Raw genomic sequence first — 17,102 nt, 5'->3', positions numbered from 1 at the left:
AGTGTATATGACCATATTTGTTAGAGGTAGGGTTGTCAATGGGTTTCGATAAACTGATAACCGATCCGAACCAAACCGATAAAAAACGGTTTGGGTTTTGATAATTAGTTTGCTCTCTACCGATCCGAAACCGAACCGAACCGAACCGAACCGATAAGATATTGGTTTGGGTTTGCCTTCCACCAAACCGATAAGATAGCAATTAATAATATTTATGATTAATTTTGTAAGTATTTATCAATTGTGTGGTTAAAATTAATTAATTTAATTTAAGATTTAATTGATTTTATAGTTTTCGGTTCGGGTTCGGTTTGCAATATATCTTATCAGTTCGGTTCGGTTCGGTTTCGGATTCCCAATTTTCTTATCGGTTCGGGTTTGGATTTTTCAAAAACCGATCCAAACCGATCCATTTACAGCCCTAGTTGGAGAAGCCATGTATGGCCTTCCTTAGTTGAGGACTGTCAGAAATCTGATAGTCCTCACTCCTCACAGCATACAACTTTCCGGTAAAAGATTGTTTTAAGTTCGAAATTTGTACACTGACTAGAACATAATTCAATGAGGGGACTATCAAGTAGTATCACCATGACCTTATTGTCTAAAGTGATAAAAGGGTGAGATATGAACATGTAAAGCTAGTTTCACTTTGCTTGACAAAGATCAAAGCCTATATTTTTGCCACTTTGCCTACAAGTGCAGCTAGTTTACAAAGAAAAAGAGAACAGTGAATAACTAATAATTCAGGCTATGTTTGAATAGGATCACATATTCTACTCCAACGATAAAAAACAAGACGACTGTGTATCAACTGAGACTGCAATAGAGTCTACATCACTGGAACTCTAGAAGGGTACCGTTAATTTGCAGGAAAATATTCGGAAGTTCTCTCTTGGATGTTGATGATTTCAATTTAATAAAACAAAACTAGAGAAGACTGTCGCAGAGTTTATGTATATCTAGGCCAATGCCAATCTCAACCACCAAAATAACATAATTTCTTTAGATATATATTATAGCTATACCTTTTTGGCTCTATTTTTCAAGGCTTCACAGAGTCTCCAATTTTTTGTAAACTCTAATACTAATTACGAAAAAAAAAAAAATCCAAATATTTAGATATATATTATAGCTATACCTTCACCAATCTATTTTTTAGAGAACGGACAGAGATTCAAGTTTTTTCTAAACTCTATTACTAATTACGAAAAAGTAGGATATAAATAAAGAAACAATCCCATCTAGAGTTTCACAGAGTCTCCAATTTCTCTTTTAGCTAATTAAAAAAAAAAAAGAGTCTAAAACAATATTTCAAAAATGATTTTCTTAAACAATATACCCTCTTGGCTCTAATTCTCTTAAACAAAAAAAAAAAAACAGAGACAAAAACTAAATTGCTAAAAACAATAGTTTCAACCAAAAATGATTTTCTTATATATTATAGTTATACCCTCTTGGCTCTATTTTTCAAGGTTTCACAGAGTCTCCAATTTTTTGTAAACTCTAATACTAATTAAAAAAAAAAAAAAAAAAAAAAAAAACCAAATCCTTAGATATATATTATAGCTATACTTCACCAATATATTTTTTAGAGCACTGAAAGAGACTCAAGTTTTTTCTTAACTCTATTACTAATTACGAAAAAGTAAGATATAAATATAGAACAATCACATTTAGAGTTTCACAGAGTCTTCAATTTCTCCTAAACAATATAGCTAATTACGGAAAAAAAAAACAGAGACAAAAAACTAAATTGCTAAAAACAATAGTTTCAACCAAAAATGATTTTCTTACAACCCTTACGCCACAAAGAATAGTTTCCACACTAATCTCAGGAGAAAGTTTAACATAACAAAGTTTTTTTCAAAAAAATGACAATGAAACTTTGAAAGAACAGAACAAAGGACAAAATGAATTGAGTTGCTTTAACATTTGTTAACCACACATGTGATTGGGAAAAAAGGAAAAAAAGTAAACTAATCATAAAATAAGTAACAGTATATGCCCAAAACAAATAAAATCGTATTGTATACACTATATATATGGGCCTAACAAATAAAGTTGGATCAATTTTATGTGTCATCCACTGTTGGATTTAGACATTTAATCATAGTTAAGGATTTCAAAAACCATAATTCCGGCCACAATAATTACGACATATTCTAATTAAATTTTTGAATTTTATAATGTCTAATTTTAGTGGAATAACGAGATTCAGTTAAAGCAGACGTTGGCTTAAATAAATTATATAACTATTGATTTAGTTAAAGTGGACGTTGGGCTTAAATAAATTATATACCAAACAAAAACAAAACAAATTACATGTGGAAAATTAAATTATACAAAAAATAACATCACAAAATATATAATAGAAAATAAAAAATAAAAAATATATATAAAATAAAATATATATATATATATATATATATATAATACTGCATGAAACTAATTAACGACAAAGAACAATTAACGGAAAACCGAAAACTAGATGCAAATGCATCGAACTAACCTCAAATAATATTTAACGGGAAATTGAAAATTGGATGCACATGGAAGCATTAAACTAATCTTAAAAAGTAATTAATGGACAATCGTAATATGGATACAACTGTATTAAACTAACCTCAAAGAATAATTAACGGGAAATCAAAACTTGGATGCAAATACATCGACCTAACATCAAAAAATAATTGTCGGGAAATCAAAAACTAGATGCAAATGCATTGAACTAACCCTCAGAGATTAAATTAACGAGAAATCGAAAACTAGATGCAACTGTATTGAATAACTTACCTAAAAAAAATTAACTATAAATTGGAAACAGGATGCAAATGCGTGAAACTAATGTTAAAAAATAATTAACGGGAAATCGAAAACCGGATGCAACTACACTTAACTAATTTCAAAAAATAAATTGGATGCAAATGCATTGAACTAATCTCAATAAATAATTAACGGAAAATCGGAAACTGGATGCAAATTTATTGAATTAACCTCAAACAATAATTAACGGAAAATTAGAAACTAGATGCAAATGCAACCTCATCGAATAATAAACGAGAAATCGGAAACTGGATGCAAATGTATTAAACTACCAAAGAATGATTAACGATAGATGGAAATTGGATGAAAATGCATGGATGCGAAGAAAATTAACAGGAAATTGCAAAACTAATTGCAAAGAATAATTAACAAGAAATCTGAAACTGGATACAACTGCATTGAACTAACCTCAAAAAATAAATAATAGAAAATCAGAAACTGGATGCAAATGCATTGAACTAACCCCAAAATATAGTTGTGTTATATGTTGTGAGAATGTCTCGATAATTATAGTTTTGTATTTAAAATGGTGTTTATCATATCTTTTTTCGTATGATTGGGAACACCTTTCTATTCAAGTAACTTAAATATGAACTTCGTCTTATTAGACAATCTCACAAAACTTCAATCAAACTTCTATTATTAAACAACAAAATGTGAAGTGAAGGGTTTTATCAATGGTGAGTTATTTTTTTTTAATAGAGAGTACGTGGGGTTTTATCAATGGATAAATGATCAATATAATATTTGTATATAATAATTATGCATATATAGTTGCATATATTTTTCAGAATAATTAATATGACAGGATCCGTTCGTAGATAATCTTTGAGGATCCCACATAGTGAGTCAGGTATAATTTAAAGAATAATTAACGGAAAATCGGGAACTGGATAATCTTTGATGATCCCATATAGTAAATCAAGCATAATTTATTTTTATGTCATGTTTGCAAGGACACTACAGATGGATCAGTAGAAAGTTGGTATTACACACCACATTGGATAATTAAAAGGAAATCGAAAACTGAATTCAAATACATTGAACTAAGCTCAAAGAGTAATTAACGGGAAATCGAAAACTTTATGCAAATGTAATAAACTAAACTCAAAAAGTAATTAACTAGAAATCGAAAACTGGATGCAACTGCATTAAACTAACGTCAGATAATAACTAACGGGAAATTAGAAATTTGATGCAAATCCTTAAAAAATATTTAACGGGGAATCGGAAACGGTATACAAAAATGCATCAAACAAACCTCAAATAATAATTAACGGTGAATCGAAAACTAGATGCAAATAATGCATTGAACTAACGCCAAAAAATAATTAACAGGAAATCAAAAACCGAATGCAATTCCATTGCACTAACCTCATAGAATAATTGGAGGGAAATCAGAAACTAGATGCAAATGCATTGAAATAACTTCAAAGAATAGTTAACGGTAAATCAGAAACCGGATGAAATTGCATCGAACTAATCTCAAAGCATAAATAATCAGAAATCATAAACTAGATACAGATGTATTGAACTAACCTCAAAGAGTTATTAATGAGAAATCGGAAACTTGATGCAAATGCAATGAACTTTTCTAAAGACTAATTAACGAAACATCGAAAAATGGATGCAACTAAACTGAACTAACCTCAATGAATAATTAACAGAAAATCATAAATTTGATGCAACTGCATTATTGAACAAACCTCAAAAAATAATTAACGGTAAATCGAAAACTTGCCGCAAATGCATTGAACTAACCTCATAACAATTAACGGGAAATCGAAAATTGGATGCAACTGTATTGAACTAACCTCAAAGAATAATTAATGAAAAATTAGAAACTGATGCAACTGCATTAAACTAAAATCATAGATTAACTATATGCCGGGAAATCATAAATTGGATGCAATATCCTTGATGAATATTTAACGGAAAATTGAAAACTAGATGCGAATGCATTGAAATAACCTCAAAGAATAGTTAATTGGAAATCGGATATAACTGTATCGAACTACCATCAAAACATAAATAACCGGAAATTGGAAGCTAGATACGAACTAACCTTGAAAAATAATTAACGGAAAATCACAAACTGGATGCAGATGTATTGAACTAACCTCCAAGAGTAATTAATGAGAAATTTGAACATGGATGCAAATATAATGAACTAATCTCAAAGAGTAATTAATGAAACATTGAAAACTTGGTGCAACTGCACTGAACTAACATCAAAGAATAATTAACGGGAAATCAGAAACTTGATATAACTACATTGAATTAACCTCAAAGAATAATTAATAGGAAATCGGAAACTAAATGCAACTACATTGAACTAGCATCAAAAAATAATTAACGTAAAATCAGAAACTTGATGCAAATGCATTGAACTAACCCTGAAACATAGTTGTATTATATGTAGGGAGAATATAATGTCTCGACAAGTATAGTTTTGCATTTTAAGTAGTTTTTATTATAATTCGTTTATTATGATTGGGAATTCATTGCTATTTAAGTAGCTTCAATATCATCTTCGCCACATTGGACATTCTCACAAAATTTCAATCAAACTTCTATTATTAAACCTAACAAAAAAAATAAGTCGATGGGTTTTATTAAGGTTTGATGCTTTCTTTTTATAGAGAGTGGTGTAAGAAATTTGAATGAGTGATTAATATAATTTCCATATCTCATAGCTCTACATAGTTGCTAATATTTTTTAGAATAATTTAATATAACGACACCCGTTCGTAGGACGGGTTCGAAAGCTAGTTTGTACACTGGTAGTACTAGTATATAGCCAAACCCTCAGTCCACGCATGGACTACTGGACTAGTGCACATAGATCTCACCATAACAGCAGCCTTGGGCTCCATTGACTGTACCGCTGTATAGTACGGATTTTAAATAAATACCGTTGAGTCTCATTTCGCAAAACTTGCCCAAGTTTAAATAACTACGTACTGATACTTGATTAGTTGTGTTAGTTTTAAGCATTTAAGTGTGGATACGAACTCTTACTATACTATGTTGGAATATTTTGTTTGAGAGTTGTAAGTACCCTCCATTCTACACTACAGCACACGTGTCCACACACCAGGTCGTACTTTATCACTGCATCAATCCGTACCAATCCGCACTCAACGCCCCAAACCCAAGTCGTCCCAACATCGATTCATTCTGACCATATATGGAAGCAAATCATCTAGCGCAAATTCGAGCGAGGTCGGTAGAACAATCAAGGAGTCATTTACTTTGTAACATCAGAGTAATGGCGAATTATCAAGATAGCACACAAGGCGGATCTACACTTCATAATAGCCTGGAGCAAATAAGGAAGGTCAACTCAAACATCTATAAGTAGAGAGAGATGAACTACGTAAGGCTTGATTCAAGTATACCCCAAGAAACTTGGTACGTAGGCAACTCTTATCCCGAAAAGAGTGCAACCATTCCCTATCACACAAATCATCAGGTCGTTGTCCAGTAAACACCAAACCTCTACATTGGTGCCGTCTGCCGATTCATTTCCTTAAGAAAAGCACACTTACTCTTTTCTCAAGCCCACGAAGCTGGTAAAAACCACCATGGATCCCTCACTTCAAATGTTGGCATATCAGATGAAAGCACTACAAGACGCTTTCCTCAGCTTACAACAAGAGAATCAGACGATGCGCGACCAAGCTACCTCCAACGCCAACAACAAAGACCACAAAAAAAGTGGAGACAACGCCGCCGTTCTGCCCCTCACAACCACCACCACAAATCAAAGGCTAGAAGACTTCGTGCAAAGGTTGGAGAAGTCAAATGACAAAGCTAGCGCACTCCAGATCGCCCAGATGATACTCAAGACATACAAGGCATCACCATTCACAACTGAGATCAGGGACAAGCAGCCTCCCTTAGATTTCATCCAACCAAGGTTTCACAGCATGACGGCGGGCGGCGGTCGTTAATGCAGGCAAAGACGTAGCTCATTTCAGCCTGACCTCACACTCTCTACCGGCTCCAAAATATGACTACGAAGTGCAAGCTTTTTCCGGCCAAACTTGAAGCGGCGAGCTCTAGAATGGTTCTACACGCTTCACTCTCGACTCAATCAAAGAACCGACAACAAGCTAGCTAAGATGTTTGCAGCAGAGTTCGTCCACAACAGAAAGAAGCAGGCCAACCTGGACTCCTTGTTTCAACTCAAGCAAGCACATGGCGAGTCGATCTAAGCTTTCCTAGGACGCTTCAAAAAGGAACTCCTCTCAATGGAGCCAGGCTTAAAGGACAACTTTGCAACTTCTGCATTCACCAACGCTCTCCTGGATGACTCCGACCTAGCATGATCGCTACACGCAACAAGCGTAACGCTTTAGACGAATTGCGCCACGAGTAGACAAGCACGAAGAATGGTGGCCCAAATGAGTGGCAAAGAAGTTCTCGTCAGTGAGCGACAAACAAGAGCCCAAAGAGAGCATCAACTATTCTGGGAACCACAACAACAACAACAAGAGCTCCAGCTCCCACAAACCCTCTTACACAAAGAGGGAATTCTCCAACTTCTCCAGGACACCAAGCCAGATCCTGAAAAAGATATACACTGCACCATACTACAAGCCCAACATCAACAAGGTGATTGCCATTCCAAAATGTCCATACTGCCATTTCCACAAGCTCCACCACCATGACACCAATGATTGTTGGAGCCTGAAGCACTACCTCCAAGACTTAGTCGCGCGAGGAGGGCAAATTGAAAGAGTTCCTGCCAAAAAGCGACCTCAGGCATAAGCTGGATGCCCAAACGCCACGTAACCGGGGAGCCGACCATGAGCGACCTACAACAATGAAGCGGAGCGCGGAGCATTTCGGCGTTCTAAATCTCCAAGTCGATCAAGGCACAACAGAAGACAACACTCCTCTGACCATGATGAGGAAAAAGTAATCAACATGATTACAAACACCTCCAACGACGAAACCTCAGGTCGAGAAAAGCGCAGAAGAGTAGGAGCGCTTCAAGAAATCTACCACCTTTCCCACAAAGCTGAGGTGATCAATCCTACCAACCCTCAAACAACAACAGTAATTTCATTCACCGAGGAAGATCTAGACAAGGTGTGCCTACCACACAATGATGCTCTGGTAGTGCACGTCAAAATCAACGGGTGGACAGCCAAAAGAGTCCTCATCGATCCAGGCAGCTTGTGCGACATATTTTTCTATCAAACATACAAAGACATGCACCTGCCAGACTCGGTGATGATAGAGTCAAATGCACCACTCTATAGGTTCAACGGAGACTGCACAAATGCCATTGGATACGTTATCCTACCAGTCTCCATTGGGGAAAAAGAGGACATGGTGAAAACATCAACACGCTTTAGTGTAATTGATGTCAAGTCGTCCTACACTGCCATTTTAGGACGACGATGGATTCACAAAATCCATGCAATCCCCTCAACCCTACACCAAGTCCTGTGGTTCCCTGGACCCCGAGGCATCATGGAACTCAAAAGCAAACCAACTAGAAGCTCACCGATGCATTCACGTCAGCACAACCACCATGCCCAAGCCTCAGGTCGTCGTAGACAAGGACGTCCCAAAGAAACAAGATCCTCAAGCTTCCAGCCCACCAACAGCAACAACAGACAAGCTCAAAGGGAAACAAGCTCAAATAGAACCAGGAGAAAAAGTCAATCTGGGCACAGATGATGACCCAAAGTTTGTTTATGTAGGGGTTGATTTAGACCCCAAGCTCAAGGAGCAACTTGTCAAATTTTTATCTCTCAATAAAGATGTTTTTGCTTGGTTGTATATCGATATGCCAGGAATCGACCCTCAGGTCGCTTGCCACAAACTAAATGTCAATCCAAATGTAAAACCTATCAAACAACAACCTAGGAAGCTTGCACTCAAATTTCAAAAAGTCATCAATGAAGAGATAGAAAAACTCAAAAATGTTGGATTCATCAGAGAAGTCGAATACCCGACCTGGCTAGCTAACATCGTAGCCGTTCCCAAGAAGAACGCCCAGGTACGACTTTGCATAGACTTCACCAACGTCAACAAGCACTGCCCCAAGGACAACTTCCCCCTACCAAGAATTGACATTTCTGGTAGGTCAAACTTGCAGCCACGAACTCCTTTCATTCATGGACGCATACAGTGGGTACAATCAAATACCACATGCAGAGGAAGACCAGGAAAAGACGTCCTTCATAACCGAACAAGGAATGTTTTGCTACAACATCCTACCATTTAGCTTGAAGAACGCAGGCGCGACATACCAAAGACTGGTCACAAAGATGTTTAAAGACTTGCTGGGCGACACTATGGAAATTTACATAGACGACATGGTAGTCAAAAGCAAAAAGGCCAAAGATCACATTTCCCACTTACAAGAAGCCTTCGGAAGACTGCGCCAAAACAAAATGAAGCTCAACCCAGCAAAATGTGTATTTGGGGTAGCTTCAGGGAAATTCCTAGGGTACCTCGTTTCACAAAGGCACATCGAAGCAAACCCAGAACAGATACGAGCTCTCCTCGAGATGCCAGAACCAGCCTCCAAGCAACAAATCTACAAGTTATCTGGCATGGTCTCAGCCCTCAACAAATTCATCTCACATGCATCTAACAAGTGCAGACCGTTCCTACAAATACTAAAGAAGGGGCAAAGATTCACATGGACGGAAAAATGCCCGCGCCTTCAACGACCTGGCGTTTACCTATTAACTCCTCCCGTCCTGTCCAAACCAACAGAAGGAGAGACACTGGGGCTTTACCTGGCAACTACCGACTTTGCTATCAGCTCGGTTCTCTTTCGTGAACACGAAGGAATCGAAAAGCCAGTCTACTTCACCAGCAAGACGTTAGCAGACTCATAAAAACATTACTCTCCAATAGAGAAAACAATGCTGTCTTTGCTATATTCAGCTTGAAAGTTCCGGCCTTACTTCCAAGCACACAACATCAAAGTCATCACAGATGTACCCATCAAACAGGTCTTGAGTTATAGCAACAAAACAACCCGCATGGCCAAATAGGCTGAAGAACTCGGAGAACATCACATCTTCATTCCCAAAACATCTCGCAAAGGCCAGGTCGTTGCTGATTTCTTGGTAGACTTCCCCGTCGAAGATGTCAACTGGGAACCCGAGCCAATCACTTTATTTCATCAACCATCCACCCCAAACGCATGGCACCTCTATGTAGATGGAGCATGCAACAACATCGGTAGTGGACTGGGGGCTGTGTTAACTTCACCAGAAGGTACACAGCTACAAAAATCAATCAAGATTGACTTTGCAACATCCAACAATGAAGCGGAGTATGAAGCATTAATCACAGGCCTCCGCATGGCACAACACCTACAAGTCCAGAAACTAAAAGCTCACAGTGATTCACAATTAATCGTCAAACAACTCACCAAAGAGTATGTAACAAACGGAGCAAACCTGGCCAAATACGCCCAGGTCGTCAATGACATCATCAACTTGTTCAAAACGTTCTCTTTGAAATACATTCCTTGAGAGGACAACAGACATGCAGACAGCCTGGCTTTCCTAGCCTCAAAGACCCAAGAGACATGTCCAACCACAGTCTACATTGACATCCTGGATAAACCCGCATATCAGCAAGAAAGTGTCAACAGCATCATAGACTTTCAGCCCTCATCCGAAGAAGAGATCACTCAATCTTGGATGGGCCCATTTCTGCGATTTATCCTACATGGGGAGCTCCCAACAGAAGCAAAGAACGCTCGTGCCATAAAATTTCGAGCTCCCAGATGCACCGTAATCAACGGACGATTGTTCCGCAAATCCGTAGGAGGACCTCACCTAAGGTGCATAACTCAACGCGAAGGCCAACTCATCTTTGATGAAATTCACAAAGGCGAATGCGGCAACCATGCGGGAGCAAGATCTCTAGCTCACAAAACAATCGTCCAAGGGTATTATTGGTCATGCATGCACATCGAAGCAAAGACATATGTTCTCAAGTGCCACCAATGTCAAACATTTGGACACAAGCATCTGAGTCAAGCACGAGAGTTGATTAACATAGCCAGCCCATGGCCATTTCATATGTGGGGGCTAGACATCATGGGATCATTCATCCCACAAAAAAAACAAGACTCAAATACGTCCTAGCAGCTACAGATTTACCAAATGGGTGGAAGCAATCCCACTAGTCCAAGTCAAAGAAGTCCACGTCATCAACTTCATATGGATCGATATCATCACAAGATTTGGTCTACCCCACACCCTTGTCATGGACAACGGAACTCAATTTGATCTGGCTCACAAGTCAAGCCATTTCTACAGAAATGGCGCATCATTCAAGCATTTTCTACACCTAGATATGCGCAAAGCAATGGTCAAGCAGAGGCTACCAACAAAGCAATCAAGGAAAATCTCCAAAAGAAGTTGGAGAGCAAGAAAAGCCAATGGCCAGAACAACTAGAGAACATTCTATGGGCATACAGAACAACAGCCAGAGCCAGTACCAATGAATCTCCTTTCACACTTTGCTTTGGAACAGAGGCAGTCATACCATCAGAACTCACAATCACAACAACACGTTATAACATCATCGAATCAGGAGAAAATGACACCATCTTGGCAAAAGAAGTCGATCTCCTAGAAGAGTGAAGGGAAACAGCTGCAATATCCCTAGCTCGGTACCACCAAACAATCCAACGATCTTGCAACAAGAAGGTCATCACAAGATCTTTCCAAAGCTGGCGACCTAGTCCTCAAAAAGACTCTAGCTCCAGCAAAGCTCGACCCAACATGGGAAGGCCCCTACATCGTTGATAGAGAGTTGTTGGAAATGGAGCCTACTGGATCAAAACCCAGCTCGATGACATGCTCCCCCGACCTTGGAATACAGCCCTCCTCAAGCGTTTTTATCAATAACTTTCTTCAGATGTATCAATTAATATGAATACAATTTCATCAACATTTCGCTTACAAATGTCATCTTTGCATTACATGAGTACCACGCATTTTGCACTACGTTACCCGACTACGACATCACAATGTCAGGTCGTACACCAAAGACGGAATTAACAACGACTCAACTACAATTACCACGCAGTGGTTAATTATCAATCAAAACAACCCAAGGTCCCCTAAAATGACCCTAAATCAACTTAACACCAACGCCAAGGTTAAGCATGATTCAACTGTAAATTCCACGCAATTATCAGTCAAATACAAACATATGGGACTTCTAAAAGGACCCACAGTCAACTTAAGGCCTTTTAACAGGGTTAAACTTGGCTCAACTATAACTACCAATCAAAGGCTAGTTATCAGTCAATAAAAGTTCCCCCAAAAGGAACGACCCAACCAAACACACACAAGGAGACCTAGGTGACAGCTACGCTCACCTAATCAGGTCATTAACCAAACAATCACGACCTTCAAACATTAGACGACCAACCAAAGCTCAACAGGTCGTCAAGACAGACGCTATGCAATACAGGTCATCATTCAACAAATCAAATAGCAATGAAAGCAATCACATTCATGCAACACATCAAAACAAAATAAGTAAGTAATTTAAATATTTTTACTTCTTACAAAATTTGGTTAGATACTAGAGGCCCCCAGGTTATCCTGAGAAGAAAACGACCTCAGTACCCCCAACAAAAAAATCAAAAGTCATCAATATCAGTATCAGTATCAGGATCAACTTCATCAAGAAAGACAATATTGTTCAAACATTTCATCAATCATTCATAACAAAAGGAGAAAGGCATAGTCAAAGAACACGGGCAAGAGTCTCCACATTCAGAGGCTCCAGCGAGCCACCCTCTTCACCAACAGGGCCCTCAGCTAAATCACCACTCACGTTCACAACCTCTGTGGAGACCTCTTCAGTTGGCATAACGACTAGAGCAGCAGCAGGATCGGATGGCAGATCAGGTCGTCTACTAGCATCTGCAATAGCACTTTCTACAGTAACTGTTGCAGCCCCACTTTCAACAGATCTCTTAAGGGTTTTATACTTAAGTTCTAGCTCCAGGAAGTCATCCACCAGAATGTAAGTATCACCGCTCTCTACCAAGTCGACCAGGTCATTATATTCCTTTTGAGCTCGTTCAGCAACGAGTTGTGCATTCTTGCACTCACCGACCCAGTTCTGAACCTCCACCCTGGAAGCATCAAGAGATGGTTGCAGCAAAGCCACCTTCCCAGCAAGATTAACAACTTGGGACCTCAGCCCAGACACTTCAGCTCGTTCCACCTCCTAAACAGTGAGTAGCTTATCATAGGCCTCCTTGGCAGCATCCAACTCCTTGAATAGGTCGGAGATAAGGGCCATCTCTTTCAACTTCTTATACATAGCAAGGACCTAACAACAAACAAAGTAAATCACAAAGCAGTAAAAGTGAAGAACAAAACAATGAGCAGGTCAGAGAGACACTTACAAAGCACAGGGAGTGATCCATATCTTTAATGTTCATCCCCAAGTCCTTCCTAGTCTCCAACTATTGCCTATCTCCGTCTAGTGCAACACTCTCCAGCAACCCGCCAGCAACTAAATAGTTTTTGAAACTACAATAATCCTCATTCTTCACAAACTTATTCAACCCACTCACTGGGTCCTCATAGGTGACAAGCCTATCCAGGACGTCATCAGCACTCTTGCCACTTAGGGTCCTACTCCCCGACCCCTTCAATTTATGGGCAACAGGCTCATTCTCACTAGCCTTCTTCTTGCCCCGGGCATCAGCAACCCCCACATCAGCAGAAAGCTCCTTCAGATCCAACTTCTTCAAGGGAGCCCAACTTGCAGAAGAACGACCTCCACCAGTGCTAGATTGTTCCTCAGACTCAGTTCGGGCCTTTTTCGGCCCCTCCGTTTCAACCACTTCAGAGCGCCTCTTCAAATTAGGCCTCCGGAATTGAGTGGGAGCATCCACACTACCACCAACACTCCCAACACGACGACCAAAACGTTCCCCATCACCCAGTTCGGAGCGTTTGGATGCAGAACGTTCAGCATCACCCATTTCGGAGCATTTGGATGCAGAACGTTCTAAAGCTCCTCCAACCGACCTCATTGAAACAAACGGCTATCAGCAGCCCCTCCAGTCATTCTCTCTCCAGAAACAGGTGCCTTCCTTTGGCTCTCCCTCTCCATCTTCTTATCCGAGCTAGAATCAGAGATATCAAGAACAAACCTTCGAGCCCTCCTCTTCTGCTCAGCTTTCTTCTTGTTGATTTTCTCCCCTCTACGCCTCTTAAAATAGTGAGCAACCTCCCCCAACAAAGCACATTTCTCCTCCCAACTCAAACAAGCAAACCTTTCGATAGCGTCAGTACTGGTACGCCCACGAATGGCAACCTCTGCAAAAACAAAACAACACTGTCAGAACATCATCATATCAACTTTCTAACAAAAACAAACGACCTACGGGATACAACACAAGACGACCTATACCAAATAAACGACCTACCAACAGTCTCCACACTGCGATTATCAAACGCCCAACCAGGGGGGCAGTAATCACCCACAACCAATAACGGCCTACGCCCCCATTCCTCCTTACTCAATCGCAGACTTCCCCTTCACGACCTGCAAACTAAAGTTCAATGCAGCCGACCTCTTTCACAGAGAAATGCTCCAACACATCTGATAAACAGATGTTGTAGCCCCTCTCATTCAACAAATCCAACACGTGGAAAACCGTCCAACTATTCCCTACGAACTGACAAGGGGCTTTCCCACAAAAATTCATAAACTCCACGGTAAAGAAGGCGAGAAAAAGGCGACCGGCCAAAACGCTTCAATGACCATAGCAAACTACGACACCCCCATCCCGAGGTACGTAATCACTGTTATACAACCTCCTCTCTCCACTCAGGTCGTACATGGTCAGGTCGGCATCTACCCAACCAAATTCCTCCTTCATATCAGCATAAAGCGACTTAGGCTCCGCCTCCTCAGTCATCGTCTCCACTGAAGAAGACGATGAAGCCCCAACACCACTACAAACTCTAACCTCATCATCCCCATCACTTACCGTTCTCTCTCTCTACTGATTAACCTTAACCTCACCACTCAAACTATCACTAGTCATAGACATTGCAAAGCCAAAAGAAGAAGAAAATATCAAATTTTTTTTAAAAAGAATTCGAAAAAACGCACCTGGTGGCAAAGGAAGGGAAAGTTTTTCTTTCTTTCTTTCTTTCGCTCTGATATTTTTTTCCTTCTGCTTGAAGAATGAACAGACGAAAACCTTTCACAAACTCTTACCTTCCCAAACCTTGAGAAAATACAAATCGTTTCATCTTCCAACGAAACACAATTGTAAGTACCCTCCGTTCTACACTACAGTACACGTGTCCACACACCAGGTCGTACTCTATCAGCTCGTACCAATCCATCGAACGCACAACGCCCCAAACCAGTTATCCCAAAGATCGATTCTGACCATATATGGAAGCAAATCATCTAGCGCAATCCTGGAGCTCAGTCAGTGCAACAATCAAGGAGTCATTTACTTTGTAACATCAGAGTAATGGCGAATCATCAAGATAGCACACAAGGCGGATCTACACTTCATAACGGCCTAGAGCAAATAAGGAAGGTCAGTTCAAACATCTATAAGTAGAGAGAAATGAACTACGTAAGACTTGATTCAAGTTTACCCCAAAAAACTTGGTACGTAGGCAACTCTTATCTTGAGAAGAGTGCAGCCATTCTCTATCACACAAATCATCAGGTCGTTGTCCAGTAAACACCAAACCTCTACAACAATCATAACTCGCCCACAAACTGCCGTGATTTCGGGCCCACAAATCTAGCCCAACAGTTCCCGCACATTTTTCAAAACCCGATTAAAATAACCAGCTGTCTGACACGTGTTGTAAAACTTTATTTTACCCGTCCTTTTTTCCACCACAGTTGTACACAAAACGTATAAAATAAAAAGGGCTGTATAAATACCCTCCAGTTTTACACTATAGTACACGTGTCCACAAACCAGGTCGTACTCTATCAGCTCGTACCAATCCATCAGAACGTACCAACGTCCCAAAACCAGTCGTCCCAACATCAGTTATAGCCATATATGAAAGCAAATCATCTAGCGCAATCTTAGAGCTCAGTCAGCGCAACAATCAAGGAGTCATTTACTTTGTAACATCAGAATAATGACGAATCATCAAGATAGCACACAAGGCGGATCTACACTTCATAACGGCATGGAGCAAATAAAGAAAGTCAGCTCAAACATCTATAAATAGAGAGATGAACTACGTAAAGCTTGATTCAAGTTTCCCCCAAGAAACTTAGTATGTAGGCAACTCTTATCCCGAGAAGAGTGCAGCCATTCCCTATCACACAAATCATCAAGTCGTTGTCCAATAAACACCAAACCTCTACAATAGTAAAGTGATTGATTTAAACAATGATTTGTAGAGTAGCATTAGTGTTTTCCCATTAATATTCATTCTATTAAATTGTTGTTTATCAATTGGCTTCAGTTATTTTGGTCAAAACTTGTTCCTCAGAGACCACACAATTCTGAAGAAGTGTACAATAACCCACACATCTTGTGTTGTGCATCTGTATATGCTACCTTATTTGTATTGGTACTAGGGGTGTAATATGGGGCGGGCTGGGTCAACCACGAGTCAAATAGTGATAGGTCGGGTCGGGGCAGAGCGGGTCTAGGGGATACAAATCCAATGGTCCCTAACAGGGCGGAGTGGTTTGAAGTGTCATGTCTTAGTACCATCACCCGGCCTGGGTCAACTTACGGGGCGGATTTTGGGCGGGTCATCTGGGTCAGGTGGAAATGATCATTTTAACCCAATTTCACAAAAAAAAAACTTTCTAATTCTGCAAGTAATATATTTCCAATTCACAACATAGAAAAAAAAAATGGAATCAATCAATAAAAAATAAACAAAAATAAAAAAAATTGAACTTGAACCCAAAACCATATCTGCAAATTTGAAACTTCTTTCTCGTGATTTACCATTTGTAAATTGATTATTTTTCATAGCATGATAAAATGAAGATGGAAGCGTGGATCTATGGTACAAAACAATAAAATATAAACTAAAAGAATTCGAAATTAATACAAGAATGAATGATTCATCTTCTCCAAAATTCGAAAGTTAAATTTGAACTTTTGATATTTACCTATTGTTTAAACTTGAATATTTGAAATTGATGTTGAACTCATAAGTTTGTGTTCATATCTCTCAAATTTCTACAAAAGTTAAAAAAAAATATAAACAAAATACAAAAATATTAAAGTTAGAGTCTTG

The 17,102-nt window shown here is 39.2% G+C and overlaps 1 protein-coding gene across 1 annotated transcript; it reads right to left on the bottom strand.

The window, feature by feature from the left end:
* Positions 1 to 12,383: 12,383 nt before the first annotated feature.
* Positions 12,384 to 14,163, bottom strand: LOC147506298 (uncharacterized). The gene is made up of 2 exons (XM_086558515.1): positions 13,247 to 14,163; positions 12,384 to 13,170 (listed from the first exon to the last, which is right to left on the bottom strand). Exon 1 carries the CDS (start codon positions 13,880 to 13,882, stop codon positions 13,307 to 13,309), a length of 576 nt encoding a protein of 191 aa, XP_086414641.1. The 5' UTR covers positions 13,883 to 14,163; the 3' UTR covers positions 12,384 to 13,170; positions 13,247 to 13,306.
* Positions 14,164 to 17,102: the final 2,939 nt, after the last annotated feature.

This window comes from Coptis chinensis, chromosome 4, assembly GCF_015680905.1.
Source record: "Coptis chinensis isolate HL-2020 chromosome 4, ASM1568090v1, whole genome shotgun sequence".
NCBI lineage: Eukaryota > Viridiplantae > Streptophyta > Magnoliopsida > Ranunculales > Ranunculaceae > Coptis > Coptis chinensis.
Note: the sequence above shows the minus strand (reverse complement) of the source record. Positions and strands in the feature narration are given on the sequence as shown.